General features: G+C 51.1%; 2 protein-coding genes across 2 annotated transcripts in view; both read right to left on the bottom strand.

The window, feature by feature from the left end:
* LOC139673813 (zinc finger protein 850-like) overlaps positions 1-16,790 on the bottom strand; it is a 408,695-nt gene that overhangs the window by 11,632 nt on the left and 380,273 nt on the right. The gene's annotated exons all lie outside the window — the stretch shown is intronic.
* On the bottom strand, positions 7,735-8,691 carry LOC139674157 (olfactory receptor 14J1-like). The gene has a single exon (XM_071560305.1). It carries the CDS (start codon positions 8,689-8,691, stop codon positions 7,735-7,737), a length of 957 nt encoding a protein of 318 aa, XP_071416406.1.

The following is a 16,790-nucleotide window of genomic DNA, read 5'->3' as shown; positions in this document are numbered from 1 at the left end:
CCAGGGCTGCAAGGCTCACTTGTCTCCTCATGCCATCAGGGGCACACACAGCAGCCATGGCCAAAGGCCTGCACAACTTGGCTCTCTTGGGGCCTTTCAGCTTCTGCACATCCCCGTCTCCTCTCCAGCCCAGGCTGTCCTACAGTGTCCATGTCCTGCCCCTTTCCCTGCAGGCTGTCGGCATCCCCCGGCTGCCCCACCTCACTGGCCCCTTCCTGCACTGACATCTCTCCCTCCTCCCTGGCTCTGCCTTGGCACACAAAGCCTTGGGCTGATCCTGACTCATACTTGGTGACACTTTTTATCAGAGCACTTGTCTTGGAGTGAAATTCCTTTCTGCACAAGTCCAGTCTGGACCTCCCCCAGCTGCCCTTGGTGACATTATTTCTTTCTCATTCTCTTTCTAATTACAAAAAGAAAAGCTCCACCACCTCTTAAACCACCACTTTGACACTGCAGGACCTTATGGAATCACGGGGTCACTGTGGAATCTCATGGATTTCAGGGACCTTTGTCTCAGTGCAGGGCCTTGAGTAGCAGAAGGGACCAGTGTGACACTGTGGAACCTCATGGAATTGTGACACTGCAGAGTCTTATTGAAACAATGGGATCATTGTAACTCTGCAACCTCATGGAATTAAGGGCTCATTGTGACTCTCCACAGTGATGGAACAAAAGGGACACTCTGACACTTCAGAACCCCATGGAATCAAAGGCTCATATTGATGCTCTGGGACCTTATGGAACTGAAGGGAACCTGGGACACTGCAGAACCTCATGGAATGAAGGGATCACTGTGACTTTGCAGGGCCTCATAGAACCAAAGGAATCCTAGGATAGTGTGGAAGCTCATGGTGTCACAGAGGTAATAGAAGTTTTAGACAGAGTTTATTAGAGAAGATGTCTCATTGAGCTGTTGGGGCAGAAAGGACCCCTTGCTTTCTAAACTCCTTCTCAGAGAGGAGCCTGGGGGTGACTGAATCCAATCTTAGCCTCAGATTTACTGTGCAATTTAAATTTCAGGAATTATAGAGTTTTGATTGAATCACTTTTTCCCACAGGTTTTAACGATGGCAAATCAGATCTATAAAATGAGTTATTTGTTATGAGAAATGAGCAGACAAAAGAACAGTCAAGTGAACAGATGAAAGATCTTAATCATTTACTTAAATATTCAGTACACTGTGGAAAAGCTAAAAACCTCCTAGTAGAGTATATTATAGCATAAAATAGTGCAGTGCACTGGGTCAAAGCAGTTATTTTAAAACAGTTGTGTTCAAACCAGCAAAAAGAAATGATCATTAAGCAGAGATTGATGTAACTCTCAAATAACTAAAGAGGGCAGATCTCTCTCCTTCCCTTAACCCCTGGGCAGTGACCATGAAGAGCCATCCCTGCTTCATGGGAGAAGCTCCACATGCTTCAAGGCAGTCTGTGAAAGGATCTGCCATATGAAAGTTGGACTGAGTTTTTAGAGCTATACAGTGAGGGATTGCTAGTCATGAATTTCCAGGCCAGTGAGCAGCTTATCTGTCAGATCCTGTTCCAAAAAGCAGGATAGGCATTTGCAGTTTGGTGAACCAGGCTGGTTTTAGCAGAATTCAACACCCAGACAGCCCCTTGGTGGCAGCAGTAACTCAGCCCAGAGAGCCTGCATTGTTTGCATTCTCTGAGTGGATTCTGGGCCTGATCAGGGCAGAACATCCTGTCATGGTCCATAAGGCTCTGCAGTGTCACAATGGCCCCTTGATGCCATGAGGTTCCAAAATGTCCTGGGGTTCATTTGATTCCAGGAGTCCCCACAAGTCACAAAGGCCCCTTAGTTCCATGAGGTTCCACAGCGCCCCAGTGTCCCTTTGGCTCCATAAGGCTCTTCACAAGTCACTATGGCTCATTGATTCCATGAGGTTCCAGTCTCCCAGGGTTCCTTTGGTTCCATTAATCCCTGCAATGTCACAATGGCCTTTGATTCCATGAGGCTCCACAGTGCCCCAGAGTCCCTTTGGCTCCATGATGCCCTGCAGTGTCACAAAGCCCCTTCATTCCATCAGGCTCTTCAGTGTAACAACAGCCCCTTGTTCCATGAGGTTCTGAAATGTCTCAGTGTTCCCTGGGTTCCCTGAGGCCCTGCAGTGTCACAATGGCCCCTCATATCCAAGAGGTTCCACAGTGTCCCTGTGTTCATTTGGTTTGATGAGGCCTCAGGTGTCACAGTGGCCTCTTCATTACCTGAGGTTCCAAAATGTTCCTGGGTTCCTTTGGTTCCCACATGTCACAATTGCCCCATGGCACCGTGAGGATCCAAAGTGTCTCAGGTTTACTTGGGTTCCAAAAGCCCTGGAGTGTCACAATGACTTCATGGTTCCATGAGGTTCCACAGTCTCCCAGGATTCCTTTGTTCCCATGAGGCCCTTAAGTGCTTCAATGTCCCCTTTGGTACCAGTATGTACTGTGGTGTCACAATGTCCCCTTTGGTTCCAGGAGGTTCCACACTGTCCTTGCTGGAACACACCTGGTTGGATGTTGCCCCACCTGCAGAGCTGCCTCCAGCTCTGGGGTCCCAGCACAGCAAGGACATGGAGCTGTTGGAGCAAGTCCAGACGAGGCACCAGGATGATCAGAGGGATGGAGCAGCTCTGCCATGAGGGAAGGCTGAGAGAATTGGGATTGTACAGCCTGGAGAGGGGAAGGTTTTGGGGTGACCTAATTGTGGCCTTCCAGGACCTGAAGGCAGCCAAGAAGAAAGATTCAGAGAGACTTTACAAGGGCCTGGAATGACAGGACAACGGACAATGGCTTCACACTGATAGAGGGAAGGGTTAGATAAGATAGTAGCAAGAAATTCTTTACTGTAAAAGTGGTGAGGCCCTGGCAAAGGTTGTTCAAGAAAAGTTCTGGCTGCTCCATCATTGCAAGTTGTTCAAGGCCAAGCAGAATGTGGCTCTGAGCAACCTGGTCTAGTGAAAGTTCTTCCTGCCCCTGGGGTTGGAACGAGATGCTCTTTAAGGTCCCTTATGACCCAAAGCATTCTGTGATTCTGTGGCTGGTGGGTGATGTGGTGGTCAGGGCTGTCTTGGGCACAGAGACCATGAAATAATGGGGATTTCCATCGTGGGTGAAGGAAGGAGGGGCACGAGCAGAACTGACACCTTGGACTGACAGCTGACAGACTTTGGCCAGGCTGCAGGTGTTTTAAGAAGGAAATCTCAGAGCTCCAGCAGCTGTGCCTCTGTGGCCTAAGACAAGCCAGGGGGCAAAAAGTATGGCCTGGTGAAACAGACCATGGGCTGGATGTCAGGAAAAAAAAAGAGAGTGTATCACCTCTGGAAAGAGGGGCAGAAATCTTGGGGGAACTACAAAGATATGGTTAAGTTATGGAGGGGGAAAATGTGAAGGGCCAAAGAGAAACTGGAACTGAATTTGGCCACTGCAGTTAAAGACAGCAAAAAATGTGTCTCTGAATCCATGGGCAGCAAAAGGAGGGCTCAGGAGAGTCTCCATCCTTTGCTGCATGCAGAGGCAGCGCAGGGTCAGGGCAGGAGGAAATGGCTGAGGGAATTAATGACTTCTTTGTCTCAGTCTTTTAACACCAAATACAGTTGTCCTCAGAATACCCGGATCCCAGGGCTGGAAGTTGGTGATGGGGAGCTGAGTGGAGCCCCCATCATCATCATCATCATAGTCATGGCCAGGCTTCGTGAATGAAGATTTGAGAAGGGCACTACCCACGCTTGCTGCAAGCGTACTGGTGGCTAAAAAGGCCGATACGGGATAGGCAGGTCCGGTCACAAAAGGCACAGGGGAACGTCTCCCCAGGTGACATTGACAAGGAACGGTTCTGTCTGTGTTGTCTTTTCTCCTCAAGACTGACTCTCCATGCATTCCCAAAGGAAGCAGCAGCGTCGTGAATGGTGTGTCTCCATGAATCCCGATTGGAGGCCACAGTGGACCATTGGGGCAGGCAATATGGCCAAGGCTGAGCCGTTGTTTCAGGCAGTCCTTGTATCTCCTCTTCGGGGCTCCTCTCTTGCAGCAGACAGTGGTGAGTTCTCCGCAGAGCACAATCTTTGGGAGGCAGTGGGTGATCCTCCATCCTGGAGACGTGCCCTGCCCAGCACAGCTGCGTTCTCAGCAGCATGGCCTCCATACTGGTGACCCTGCCTGTTCAGAACAGACACACTGGTCACGTAATCAGACCAGTGGATGTTTAGGATTGAACGGAGGCAGCGCTGATGGAAGCATTCGAGGAGCCGCAGGTGGTGGCGGTAGATGACCCAGGATTCAGACCCATATAAAAGAGCAGACAGAACAATGGCTCTGTAGACACTGATCTTTGTACTTTTCCTCAGGTGTTTATTGGACCAGACTCTTTTATGGAGTTTTCCAAAGGCTCTGAAAGCCTTTGCCAGCCTGTTTTCTATCTCTTTGTCAATCTTACCGTCTGAGGAAATGATACTTCCCAGGTAGGTGAACTGCTGGACTGACTTAAGCTCTGAATTGCCTATGGTGATGTGAGGATGATGGAAGACTTCTTGAGGTGCAGGTTGGTAGAGAACTTCTGTCTTCTTCAGGCTGACTTCCAGCCCAAAAGCTCAGCAGCCTCTGCAAAGCAGGATGTGAAGCGCTGCAGAGCTGCTTCTGTGTGAGCAACGAGGGCGGCATCATCAGTTGACACCATTGGTTATTGGAAAGGGCTCAGAGAGTGCATCGCCATATTCCAACATGCGAGTGTTAGTTTGAGCACACCTTTGCAGGCAGGTGTCTGCCTTTTAAATCTCTTTGTTTTTGTTTGACCACATGGAAGATGCCGGTTGGCCGCGGTTATCCAACCGGGTGTGGAGATGAGCTTTGTTTAGGCCACCTTTGCTAGGCCCCTGTCCGTGTGGAGCAAGCAGTGCTGTTCCTAGAAAAGGCTGCTTGGTCATTCAGGATGCTGCCTCAAGAGACTGTCATCTCCGGGGTCAAGTCTCTAATGACCCATATCCTGAACCGCCTGCATGCAGGGTTGGGTCTGCGGCTTCCAGCTGCTTCCTATCACCTGCCATTTCGACCCTCACCTGTCACTGCAGGGCTTTGCAATGTGGATGAACCCTTCAAGCCTGCGCAATGGATTTTTTAGGTGAGGCACAGCATGTGCAGAACTGGCCCCACCCTTTACTCCTAAGGTTCATCTGCCACGGCCTAGCGAGCTTGGACGGTGACAGCGAATACCTCAGGACGTAGGTTTGGTTGGAGTATCCTTCTCTTAGACGGATGGCCTTACAGGGCTAAACGACCTCCATATGCCTGGGTTTGGGGTTGGAGTTGTCCTTCTCCTAGGATGGTTGCCAGATGGCTAGCGAGCCCATCCTGCCCGTGGATACACTTCGTCTGACCCTTCAGCTGAGACCTGTCTGGCATGGGAGACCCTATTGGTGGCACAAACCACGTCCAGCATAGCTCTCAACCTCATGAGGGCACGCAAGCTTCTCCCCCGTGACAAGGCGGTGTCCCCGGAGAAGGTCTAGTGTGTAGTAAATGGGCATTCACTCGATCACAATGATCCAGTTCCTCTGTGGTTTATTTATTGTTTACTTTAATTCCCCACCCCAGGCCTTTCACAGCCCCCAGAACCAAACTTGCTACCCAGGGGAGAGTAAGAGAATTGACCCAGCAGCTCCTCAGGCAGCTCAAGGGACAGGGCAGCCTTCCCAAAGCTGGGACCCACAGCAAAGTGTTTCTCTTTCCACCCTCATGGGCACACACAGCCTGCCCTGCTCTTCTCCTGGCACATCCCATCTCCCCACAGAGCCTTTCCCCAGGGGAACACGTCTGTGCTGGCCTGACCAGCCATTCCTGCAGCCCCTCCCCATGCTCCCCACAGCCCCTGAGATGGGGATGCTGCTCTGCAGGGCACAGGGGCTGTGGTGCCCAGGGTCATGGGGGGACTGTGCTGGGCTGTGCTGGTCAGGCTGGGAGGCAGAGACAACTGATGGTGGTCCCTGCCACTGACCCCCTGCCACACAAGCTCTTGTGTGGCCATGGAGGGTGCTCAGAGGGGCCCTGCCTTGTTCCAGTGCTGGGAGGTGGGTCTGGGGGCTGCACTGGATCCAAAGGTGGAGTTTCACTGAGGGTAAGACAGGTCTCTTAGACTCCTTTCCCTGTACCTGATGTGTCCCCTGGATCTGCAGAGCTCTTGTTTTTCAGTTTACACCCAGATATAGAATATAATCATGGAGTGACCCCACACTTTACAGGCCTGTGCTCACTGGGCTGAATTTCCTGCTGAATCCTTGGCACAAACTGTCCCTGCAGGTCCTTTGAGTTCTCCTGGCTGTTCCCAGGTCTCTTCAATAAAACATTCTCCTGCCATCATTCCTGTCACAAGCTACAGAGACCCAGGAATGTTAATCCCAGATCATTCTCCATCTGCTTGGGCTCTGGCCATCAACAAGCAAAAGCAGATCTAATTTTCTCGAAGGCCACCCTGAGCCCCTGATCTCATCACACTGAGCCCCTGGAGAACAAGCCAAAAAAGGAGCCTCTTTAGTGTCCATTCTCTGTGCATGTTCTTCAGAGTGACTTTAGAAGAAGACCACAACCTGCAGGCACTGTGCTGAGGAGATCCCTTTTCATGATGGAACTGCTGTTTTGAGGCCAACTCTGCCACAAAAATGCCCATTGTCTGCTGGCACTCACAGCACTCCCACTGAAGCAGAGCAAGCACAGGACCCAAAGAATTAACACAAAACAGTCTCTGAAGCCAGCCACAGGAAATATAGCTGGATAGAAACCAGGTTTGGGAGCTATCCAAAGGTGGTCTTGAGGTCCGTCCAAACCAATACGAAATATGCAGGCAATAACATATAAGGGAGAAGCACAGCCCGAGCACAGGACACGATGACCTGCAGGAAGAGACAAGAAATTTCAAACACAGCATTTTGGCACGATCTATATTAAAATCAGCAAAATTCAGTAGAAGTTGAAAAGTTCACCGAGGATGAGGAGGTGAAATGAGACCCCTACCAGATGAGGTAACAGGAACTCCCACCATAATATTCCTCAAAACGACGACTCCACCCCTGACTCCGCCTGGACTCCGCCTGCCCTATATATTATAACCAAGTGTTGCAATAACATCAATATGCATGTAAAAATGATGTAATCTCTCACAGAAACTGTATAAATACTCTGGCTTCACACTGCTGACTTCGGAACTCTATTGTCCAACGAGAATCGGACGGTTCCCCAACGTTGCTTCAATAAATACCTTGCTGCTTAAAGATTAAAACTCTGTCTCTAAGCATTTTCTTTGTGCCCCTTTGGGCATCACCACACAGAAACAGCCCGACCAAACTGGCAGAGCACTCAGATCTTACACCAACATGGGGTCTTAGAAGGAGAGTGTGGAAGTGGAAAGGGAGCAACTCTAAATAGTCCTGCTGGTCCCCAGCAGTGCTGCTGTGCTGGACTCTTTCCCCTTCTCCTCTGCACATATGAAATTGCCCTGCAGCTTTATGAAGGTCCCACAGTTAGGATCACAGATGAACAAGAGCAGTTCAGGATAATTTATTTTCTTTGAATATAAAGAGAGCACAATTCCTCAGAGATTTTGAGTCACACAGAAAAACGAAGAATGACAAAAGAAATTAATAAAATTTTATTGTGCACAACATCCTGACAAGAAGAGCCAATTGACCATCACCAAAAACCTGAGAAGGCATGCTGTGCTTCTAATGCGTTACACTACAAACTCTATAGGGCAGAAAACAGACAGGTTATTGTTGCTGAAAAGCATGCAGTCATCATTTTCCTCACAGCATCCTTGAGCTCCTGGTTCCTCAAGCTATAGATGAGGGGGTTCAGTGCTGGAGGCACCACGGAGTACAAAACTGACAGTGCCAGATTCAGGGATGGGGAGGAGATGGAGGGAGGCTTCAGATAGGAAAACATGGAAGTGCTGAGAAACAGGGAGACCACGGCCAGGTGAGGGAGGCACGTGGAAAAGGCTTTGTGCCGTCCCTGCTCAGAGGGGATCCTCAGCACAGCCCTGAAGATCTGCACATAGGAGAAAATGATGAAAATGAAACAACCAAAAGCTAAACAGGCACTAACCACAAGAAGCCCAAGTTCCCTGAGATCAGAGTGTGAGCAGGAGAGCTTGAGGATCTGTGGGATTTCACAGAAGAACTGGCCCAGAGCATTGCCCTGGCACAGGGGCAGGGAAAATGTATTGACTGTGTGCAGCAGAGCATTGAGAAAGCCACTGGCCCAGGCAGCTGCTGCCATGTGGGCACAAGCTCTGCTGCCCAGGAGGGTCCCGTAGTGCAGGGGTTTGCAGATGGCAACGTAGCGGTCGTAGCACATGATGGTGAGGAGATAAAAGTCAGCTGACATGAAGAACAGAAACAAAAACACCTGAGCAGCACATCCCATGTAGGAGATGGTTGTGGTGTCCCAGAGGGAGTTGTGCATGGCTTTGGGGACAGTGGTGCAGATGCAGCCCAGGTCTGTGAGGGACAGGTTGAGCAGGAAGAAGTGCATGGGGGTGTGCAGGTGGTGGTCGCAGGCTACGGCGCTGATGATGAGGCCGTTGCCCAGGAGGGCAGCCAGGGAGATACCCAGGAAGAGCCAGAAGTGCAGGAGCTGCAGCTGCCGCGTGTCTGCCAATGGCAGGAGGAGGAACTGGCTGAGGGAGCTGCTGTTGGACATGAGCTTCTCCTGGGTATAGCACCTGTCCAAGGAGAAAAATATAGTAACAAGTCACAGTACATGTTTCAGAAAAAATCTCTCTAGTCCTTATGTAACACCCTCAGATCACCTCTTCTTTTTCACAAAAACCCTTTAGCTGGTCCATTTGAGGACTTCTGTTGAGGCCTGGCTCAAAAAGCTCCAGGGAAAAAGGAGCTCTGATTATGTTCTGGAAGACTCAGTTCTGTCCTACAACAAAAGATAAATAGGAACTGAGACTGATGTTAGTTTTAAGCCATCCATGGTGCTAAAAAGCTTCTCAACATTGTCACTCCCATTTCACCCTATTGCAGAGCAGAGCTGTGGGGGCAAAGTTTTGTTTGTTTGCTTCTATTTGCTCCAACACAAGTACTGAAATTTTTGAGGCAGGAATCCTTGGTATTTATACTTCTATCTGAGAGACAAACTGTGTGTCCTGTGAGGCAAAGAGATCATCCATTCCTGCAATGTTTGGCAAGATCCATCAGCCCTGCTCTCATCTGCCCAAGGCTGTCACCTCTCTGTTCTGCAGGGCAAAGGCACCCAGGGGTTCCCCTGAGGAGAAACTGGACACTGCTGAGAGCTGGTGACTCCAGTTTCCAAGTGCACATCTTCAAACTCCTCATCCTGTCTCATCCTAGAGAAGAGAGATATCTCAGCTCTCCCCCCCCACCAGGGGCACAGAGGGCTCATTGCAGCTGCCTGCACACACCTTGCAGCCCCACTGCCATGGCCTCAGTGCTGAGGGGCTGTAGGGAACACAGGGTTGGAATGGCACAGCTCTGTCCCTCAGGAAGGCATCCTGCAGGACAGCAGGATCATCCAGGGAAAGAACTGAATGTCTTAAAGTTGTTACATCCTGACTGGAGAGTCCAGGAGACCCATTGCCCAGAGCTCCCACCTGAGCTGGGAGCAAAGGCAGCATGAAGAGGAAGGGAAAATAGAGAAATTCCTCCACACTCCTATGGAGACCCTACAGAGACAATCAGATGGCCAAAGGGAAGGACTCTGCTGGGTGGTGGGTGAGATCAGGGGCTTGTTCTGGGCAGAAATCTGCAGAGCAGGGATGGCCCAGAGTTGCCTTAACTCCCCTGCCACAGCATTTCAGCAGCAATTCCCTCTCACTCCCTGTCCAGGGTGCTGCTGCCTGGAGCTGTCCCTGCCAGCAGCTGCTTCCCTGGCAGTGTTCCCAGAGCCCATCCCAGCCCTGGGTGCTCAGCTGTGTCCTGCAGAGCCCTCCCAGCACAGGGACAGCCCAGGGACAGCTCTGCCTGTGCAGGATCTGCTGGCAATGTCAAAGCAACCCTGAGGAGAATGGAAAAGCATCACTGATGATGTGTGTACCTGGCAGATTTCTGATCCTCCCAGCTTTATTCATCAGTAGGTGTAAACGATTTGAAATGGAGGTGCCACCTCCTGAAATAAGAAATTAATTTCTACTTTTTATGGGCCAGATAGTCCACAGAAAAAAAAAAGTAAGAACAGGATAATTCCCTTTGAAACAGCCCCTGCCTTTTTGTGCTTCTTGAAAAATATCCTGTGAAATCTCCTGCACTGCTGTCCAGCTCTGAGCACCTTCAAACCACAGAGAACCTTATTCACATCAGGACCCAGCTCTCAGCCATCGCTCCTTCCCCACAGCCCTTCTCCCCAGCCCTGTGAGCAGCTCCCCAGGCCGGATGAGGGCTGACCCTGGCAGGCAGCAGAGTCCCTGCCCCAGCACAGCACCCTGGGCTGCAGGACCCTGCTCTGCACCACAGCCCTGGGCACCCCTGGCTGCATCCCTTGGCTCCACAGCTATTCCAAAGTGTCCCCCAACAGCCCCCACCTCACACATCCCGTCAGCTGGGCCTGTGCCAGCTTTAGGCGATGCCTCCAGGAGCTGCCCCTGCATTGCCCTGCACCCACAGACTCACCGTGTCCAGCACTGCAAAGATTTCTCCTCCATGAGCTCTGAGTCATCCTCCCAATGCTGAGCCCCTTTAAGCTCTGTCTGTGCCCTGCTGTTGTCCCTGAGCTGCCCTGGCAGTGCCCTGAGCCCTGCTGGGCTGTGCACAGGAGCTGCTCCTGGGCAGAGCTGTCTCTCTGCAGCGCTGCCCGCTTGCCAGGAGCTCCCTGTGTGCCAGGAGCCCGGCCCAGCTCAGCAGCACAGCAACAGCCCAGGGCATTTAATGGCCCTCTGGGGGGTTTGGTGCTGAGTCCCTGAACCTCAGACTCAGAGGTAAGTTAAAGTGAGATTCAAACTGTGAACTTTCTTGTAGTGCTAATGGGTCCCACTGAGGGACACAACTGACAAAACATCCCCAGGATTTTTTTGGAGCAGAAACATTTAGGCAGTGATGACAGGTCAGAGAATCACAGGATCATCAAGGTTGGGAGAAACCTTCAAGATCTTCTAGTCCAACTGTCATTCAGCACCCCCATAAACAAACCTAAATTGTATTCCCAGGTGCCACATCCAAACACCACCTGAGCACTTGGAGATACCACCACCACCCTGGGCTACTTATTTCATTGCCTAAGCACCCTTTCAGTGAATAAAAGTATTATTTAATATTTAATCTGAATCTTGACCTATGCAATTCTAGTCTGTTTCCTCACTTTCTGTCCCTATAGGTTTGGCAGAAGAGAGGGAGAATCCCCTCACTAAGACCTCCTTTTGGGTGTTTGTAGAGGAGCAACAAGGTCCTCCCTGAGCCTCCTCTTCTCCAGAATGAAAAACGCCATTTCCTCATCCAACATGTTTTCCAGACCCTTCCCCAGCTCGGATCCCTTCTCTGGACATGCTCCAGCCCCTCAATGTCCTTTTTGCAGTGAGGGGCCCAGAACTGGACATAGCACTGAAGGTGGGGCCTCTCCAGTGCCCAGTGCAGAGGGACAATCCCTGTCCTGGTCCTACTGGTCACATTATTCCTGACACTGGCCAGGATGACTTTGGCCTTCTTGTCCACATGGGCACACTTAGGGTCACATCCAGCCACTCTCAAGCAGCAGTCCCTGAGCAGGTCTCAGGGCACTTTGCCCCAGCCTGGAGCATCCCATGGGGTTCTTGGGACTCAAGGGCAGGACCTGACCCTTGACCTTATTGATCCAGCTTGTCCAGATTCCTCTGCAGAGCCTTCCTGCCCTCCAGCAGACCCACAATCACACCCACCTTGGTGTTGTCCACAAATTTACTGAAGGTGCACTCCATCCCTTTGTCCAGGACCAACCCCAAAACTGAGCCTTGACGAACCCCACTAGTGACCAGCCCTACCTGGATTTAGTTCCATTCCCCATCAGTCTCTGGGCCATCAGACAGTTTCTCACCCAGCAAACAGTTCCCTCATCCCAGCCATGAGCAGCCAGTTTCTGCAGGAGATGCTGTGGGAGTTGGTGCCAAAGGCTTCACTGAATTCCAGAGAGAAACATCCACAGCCTTTCCCTCATCTCCTGAGTGGGTCATTTTGTCATAGAAAGAGATCAGGTTGGTCAGACAGGATCTGCTTTTCTCAAACCCACACTAGTTGGGCCTGATCCCCTGGTTGTCCTGTTTGTGCTGTGTGATGGCACTCAGGATGATCTCATGAATTGACTTCCCTGGCACCAAGGTCAGGCTGACAGGCCTGGAGTTTTTCAGATCCTCCTTGCAACCCTTCTTGTGGATGGACATCACAATTGCTGATTTCAAGTCAGCTGGGACTTCTCCAGTTCACCAGGACTGCTGGGCAATGAGTGAAAGTGGCTTGGCCAGCTCTATCTCCAGCTGCCTCAGTGCCCTCAGGTGCATCTCATGTGGGCACAGGGACTTCTGGGGTCTCACTGGCACTGAGCATATACTCCTGGATTATGGGGGCTTCACTCAGACCCCCATCACCTGAGGACAACTGAGTTTGGACACATTCCACTGGACTACTTTTCTCATTCAACCCTGCCTTGAACAACTTCCAGGGTTGGGGCAGCCAGAACTTCACTGAGCAACCTGTGCCACCAGCAGCATGAAGAGTTTCTTCCTGGTATCTCATCTAACCCTCTTTCTATTAGTGTAAAACTATCGCCCCTTGCCCTGCCACTCCAGGCCCTTGTAAATACTCTCTCTCCATCTTTCTTTTCGGCTCTTCAGGTCCTGGAAGGCCACAATTAGGTCACCCCAAGGCCTTCTTTTCTCCAGGCTGAATATCCCCAATTCTCTCAGCCTTCCCTCATGGCAGAGCTGCTCCATCCCTCTGATCATCTTGGTGGTCTCCTCTGGACTCGCTCCAACAGCTCCATGTCCTTGCAGTGCTGGGACCCCAGAGCTGGAGGCAGCTCTGCAGTTGGGGCAACATCCAACCAGGTGTGTGCCAGCAAGGACAGTGTGGAACCTCCTGGAACCAAAGGGGACATTGTGACACCACAGAACCTCCTGGAACCAAAGGGGACATTGTGACACCACAGAACCTCCTGGAACCAAAGGCCCTTTATGACACCACAGAACCTCATGGAACCAAAGGAGTCATTGTGACACTGCAGGGCCTCATGGAAACAAAGGAATTTTGGTCACACTTTGGATCCTCATGGAATGAAGGGCTCATTGTGACACTGTAGGGCTTCAGTGAATCAAAAGAAGCCTGGAACACTGTGAAACCTCATGGAAACAAAGGGCCATTGGTCCTCCTGGAACCAGAGGAACGTTGAGACGTTTTGAAACGTCATAGAAGGAAGGGGCCATTCTGAGACTGCTGAACCTCACAGAACTAGGAGACCATTTTGACACTGAAGGGTCTCACGGAAGTGAAGGAACTGTGGGACACTGAGGAACCTCATGGAATCAAAGGAACCCTGGGGAAGTGCAGAACCTCATGGAACCAAAGCAACTCTGGGACAGTGCAAAACATTACGAGAGAGGGCACAGCCAGGGCTCATAGAACGATAGGAACCCACGGCCACCCTGGAACCCATGGAACAAAAGGAACCCTGGGGCAGTGTAGAACCTCATGGAATGAGGGGGACAATGTGACACTGCAGGGCCTCATGGAACCAAACAAACCCTGAGATATTTCAGACCCCCATGTGTGTTGGGTCTGGCTGAGCTGGAGGTCATTTCCCCACAGCAGCCCTCACAGCCCTGCATCAGTCAACCCACCACAGTGTTTTTGTCACTGGACACAGAGTTTGTCAGCTGGGCTGCTCATCTCTTTATTGTGCTGAGTTTGGGAACACACCAGCATAAACAAGGGCTCTATGCTTTGCCCATACACTGATGGCCTTGTCCTGCTGGGGGAAGCATCTTCTGGGCATGAGGGAGGAATTCACCCTCCCTCCCTGCCTGCCTGAGATTGATGTGAATGGCTTTATAATGAAGTCTCCCATGGTCTTTGCTCATCCTTATGTGAACTGTTTAATACTGGTAATAATATTAACTAATACTGTTGGCACACTGTGGGGTTTGTGGATTCTGGTGTGTCATCCTGGTGTAAGAGAAAACAAACTTTAGGTGATATTATATTGAAATGTGTCCTGAGTCATCCAGTTCCTGAGTGGCAGGTGGTGTGGGAGGATTTGGGCAGGTTCCTGGGGCAATTATCACCTCCCATCACCTGGGACTTCACACCTCAACAAATAATCAACCCTGGCCAACTGACCTGTCACCTGATGGAAGGTGCCCTGCCTGCCCCAGTGAAAACCAGCAGCTTCTCACCCTGTCCTGGGGCCTGGCCTGTGCCTGTAGAGCCACAGTTGAGTACCCTCAGAGGACTGTAGGGGAGGCAGGGACCCAAACTGCATTGGAGGACACTGTGGCTGAAACACAGACTCAAATCACAACTACAGTAATTGCCGCAGAAGTGAAAAGAAAAAGATGGGTAAGGTGAGTGACAGGTCTGAATCATCAATTAGTAACGGAGGAAGAAGAAGAAGAAGAAGGAGAATCACAAGAAGAAGGAGAATCAGGAGAGGAGGGGGGAGATCAAGAAGCCAGTTCTACTGAAAGAAATGTCAAGGAGTGAGACAAATCTAAGAGGAAACCAAAGTTACCCAATCCCTGAGCTCATTAGAACATCAGGACTTGTGAAAAGATTCCAGCTGCCAGCCAGGTGAGTGGATCCCTTCCTGGCTGCTTTGATGCCATGATAAGAGGGCTGATAGTGAGCAACTGGAAGGTCATGTAGCCCAAAAGCTGGGATCCCTTCCTAGAGAAGGGAAAATTGATAGAGGAGTTGGAAAATAAAGAGAAATTTGCAGTCTCTGGAGATGGCTCTTCTCCAGAGTGAGGGCAAGAGATCCATTGAAGGGATACCTTGTGAACTCTTCAGGAAAGTGGAGCACTGCAGACAAAGGTATCCAGTACTTGAGAGAATTAGCAGTGCTGGGAATCACCTGTAGTAATCTAAGAGGTGATAAGAGCCCTAAAGATGCAGAGGATGTTCCTTGCACAAAGGGCATGGGGAGGAGGGCGGTTCAAAGCACCCCTGCATCACATTCCAACAGCCTGGCAGCACTGTGTTCCTTCCAGGGGGATACACCAGCTCTAGAGGTGGCATCCTCCTGGCTCTGAAATGTAGAAGAAACTCTGGGCACTTCCTCATCCCCATGGCCCAGCAGCTCAGCTCTCAGGGGCAGCCCAGGAGATCAGTCCTCTCCTGCCCCAGCCAGAGGGAAAGGGGGCCCCAAGCACAGGCCACGTGGTGATCTCTGGTTCTTTCTGCGTGACCAGAGGGAGACATGAGGAAGTGGGATGGTGAACCCACCTTTGTGCTGGGAGCCCATGGAGGTGAACTGAGAGGGAAGAGAGCTGTGGAAAAGGGGTCAGCCAAGAAGGATGTCCATGTAGTTGCTGCAGAGACACAAGAAGGCAATCAGAACTTTTCCAGGCATAAAAGGACTAAAATCAACTCTTTTGATCCTGGTAACGGGACTTCTGGTCTGGTATCACAAAGGTCAGACAGTGAATACTCTGGCCAAGAACAGGAATAGAGGGTCCCCGCCTTTGGCCAGGAGGAGGAAAGGGATGACCAGGCACACTGCACTGTGTGGATTCGATGGCCTGGCACAGCAGATCCACAGAGGTGTAAAGCTTTAGTAGACACTGGTGCCCAGTGCACACTGATGGCATCAGGGCACAGGAGTGCAGAACCCTCTGGATCTCTGGAGTGGCAGGGGGATGCCAGGAGTTGTCTGTGTTAGAGACTGAGGTGAGTTTAGGAGGGGACAAGTGGGAAAAGCCCCCCATTGTGTCTGGCCCAGATTGGCCTTGTTTTCTGGACACTCTGCTCAAGGTGCCCCAGGACACTCATCACAGACCAGCCCCTCCCAATGACCATTCCCAGCACTGGTTTGTCACCCACCTCTGAGAGGTGGTTTCTGCCTTCCCAGAGGGAAATCAAGAGACTGGGTCAGAAGTGCAAGAGATCCCAAGTCTTTGTCCCCTCAGGCACAGCATCGTCTGTGCCACCAAGGGCTGTGAGCAGACTTGCTGTGCTGAGGCTCTGGGGCCTCGTGGCCTCCTGGCACAGCCCCAGGAAGGCTGGGCACTGTCACCCCTTTTCCTGCCCTCAGCATCACCCCCCCTTGGCAGTGCCCCCAGCAGAGCCCTGAGCAAGGTGTGAGGGACAGGATGTGCCTTCCCCAGGCTGGGGGTCAGGGCTGGGCCTTTCTGCTGCCTCCAGCCAAGCCAGGCTTTGCTCAGCACCTGAGCTGCTGCCCAGAGCCTTTGCCTCCCTGCAGTCGTGGCCTCCAAGGGTCTGCTGGGATGAGTCCCTGGGGAGGATTCTTCAGGAGTGGCCCTTGGGGGCTCCTTAAAGTTCCAAGAGACTGTAGGTTTTTCAAAGTACTTTGAGTTTTCCTTTTGGTTTGGAGTCTCTGAGAGGTTTGTTCAATTAAGGCCTCCAATTATCAGCTGTAATGAGTCCCTTGAGATTCTTGATCAGTATCAACACTCAGTGGGGCTTGTTAATGCTTCAAGCTACTCAAAGATTATTGAAGCATTTCTTTTTGACACCCAGTCTGTGAGAGGTTTGTGAAATCACGGCCTGCAATGATCTGCTTTAATTAGTCCCTTGAGAGGCTTTGTCAGTAACAGCCCAAGGTGAGGCTTGTTAATGCTTCAAGGGACTCAACATTTA

The sequence above is a fragment of the Pithys albifrons genome, chromosome 7 (assembly GCF_047495875.1).
Source record: "Pithys albifrons albifrons isolate INPA30051 chromosome 7, PitAlb_v1, whole genome shotgun sequence".
NCBI lineage: Eukaryota > Metazoa > Chordata > Aves > Passeriformes > Thamnophilidae > Pithys > Pithys albifrons.
Note: the sequence above shows the minus strand (reverse complement) of the source record. Positions and strands in the feature narration are given on the sequence as shown.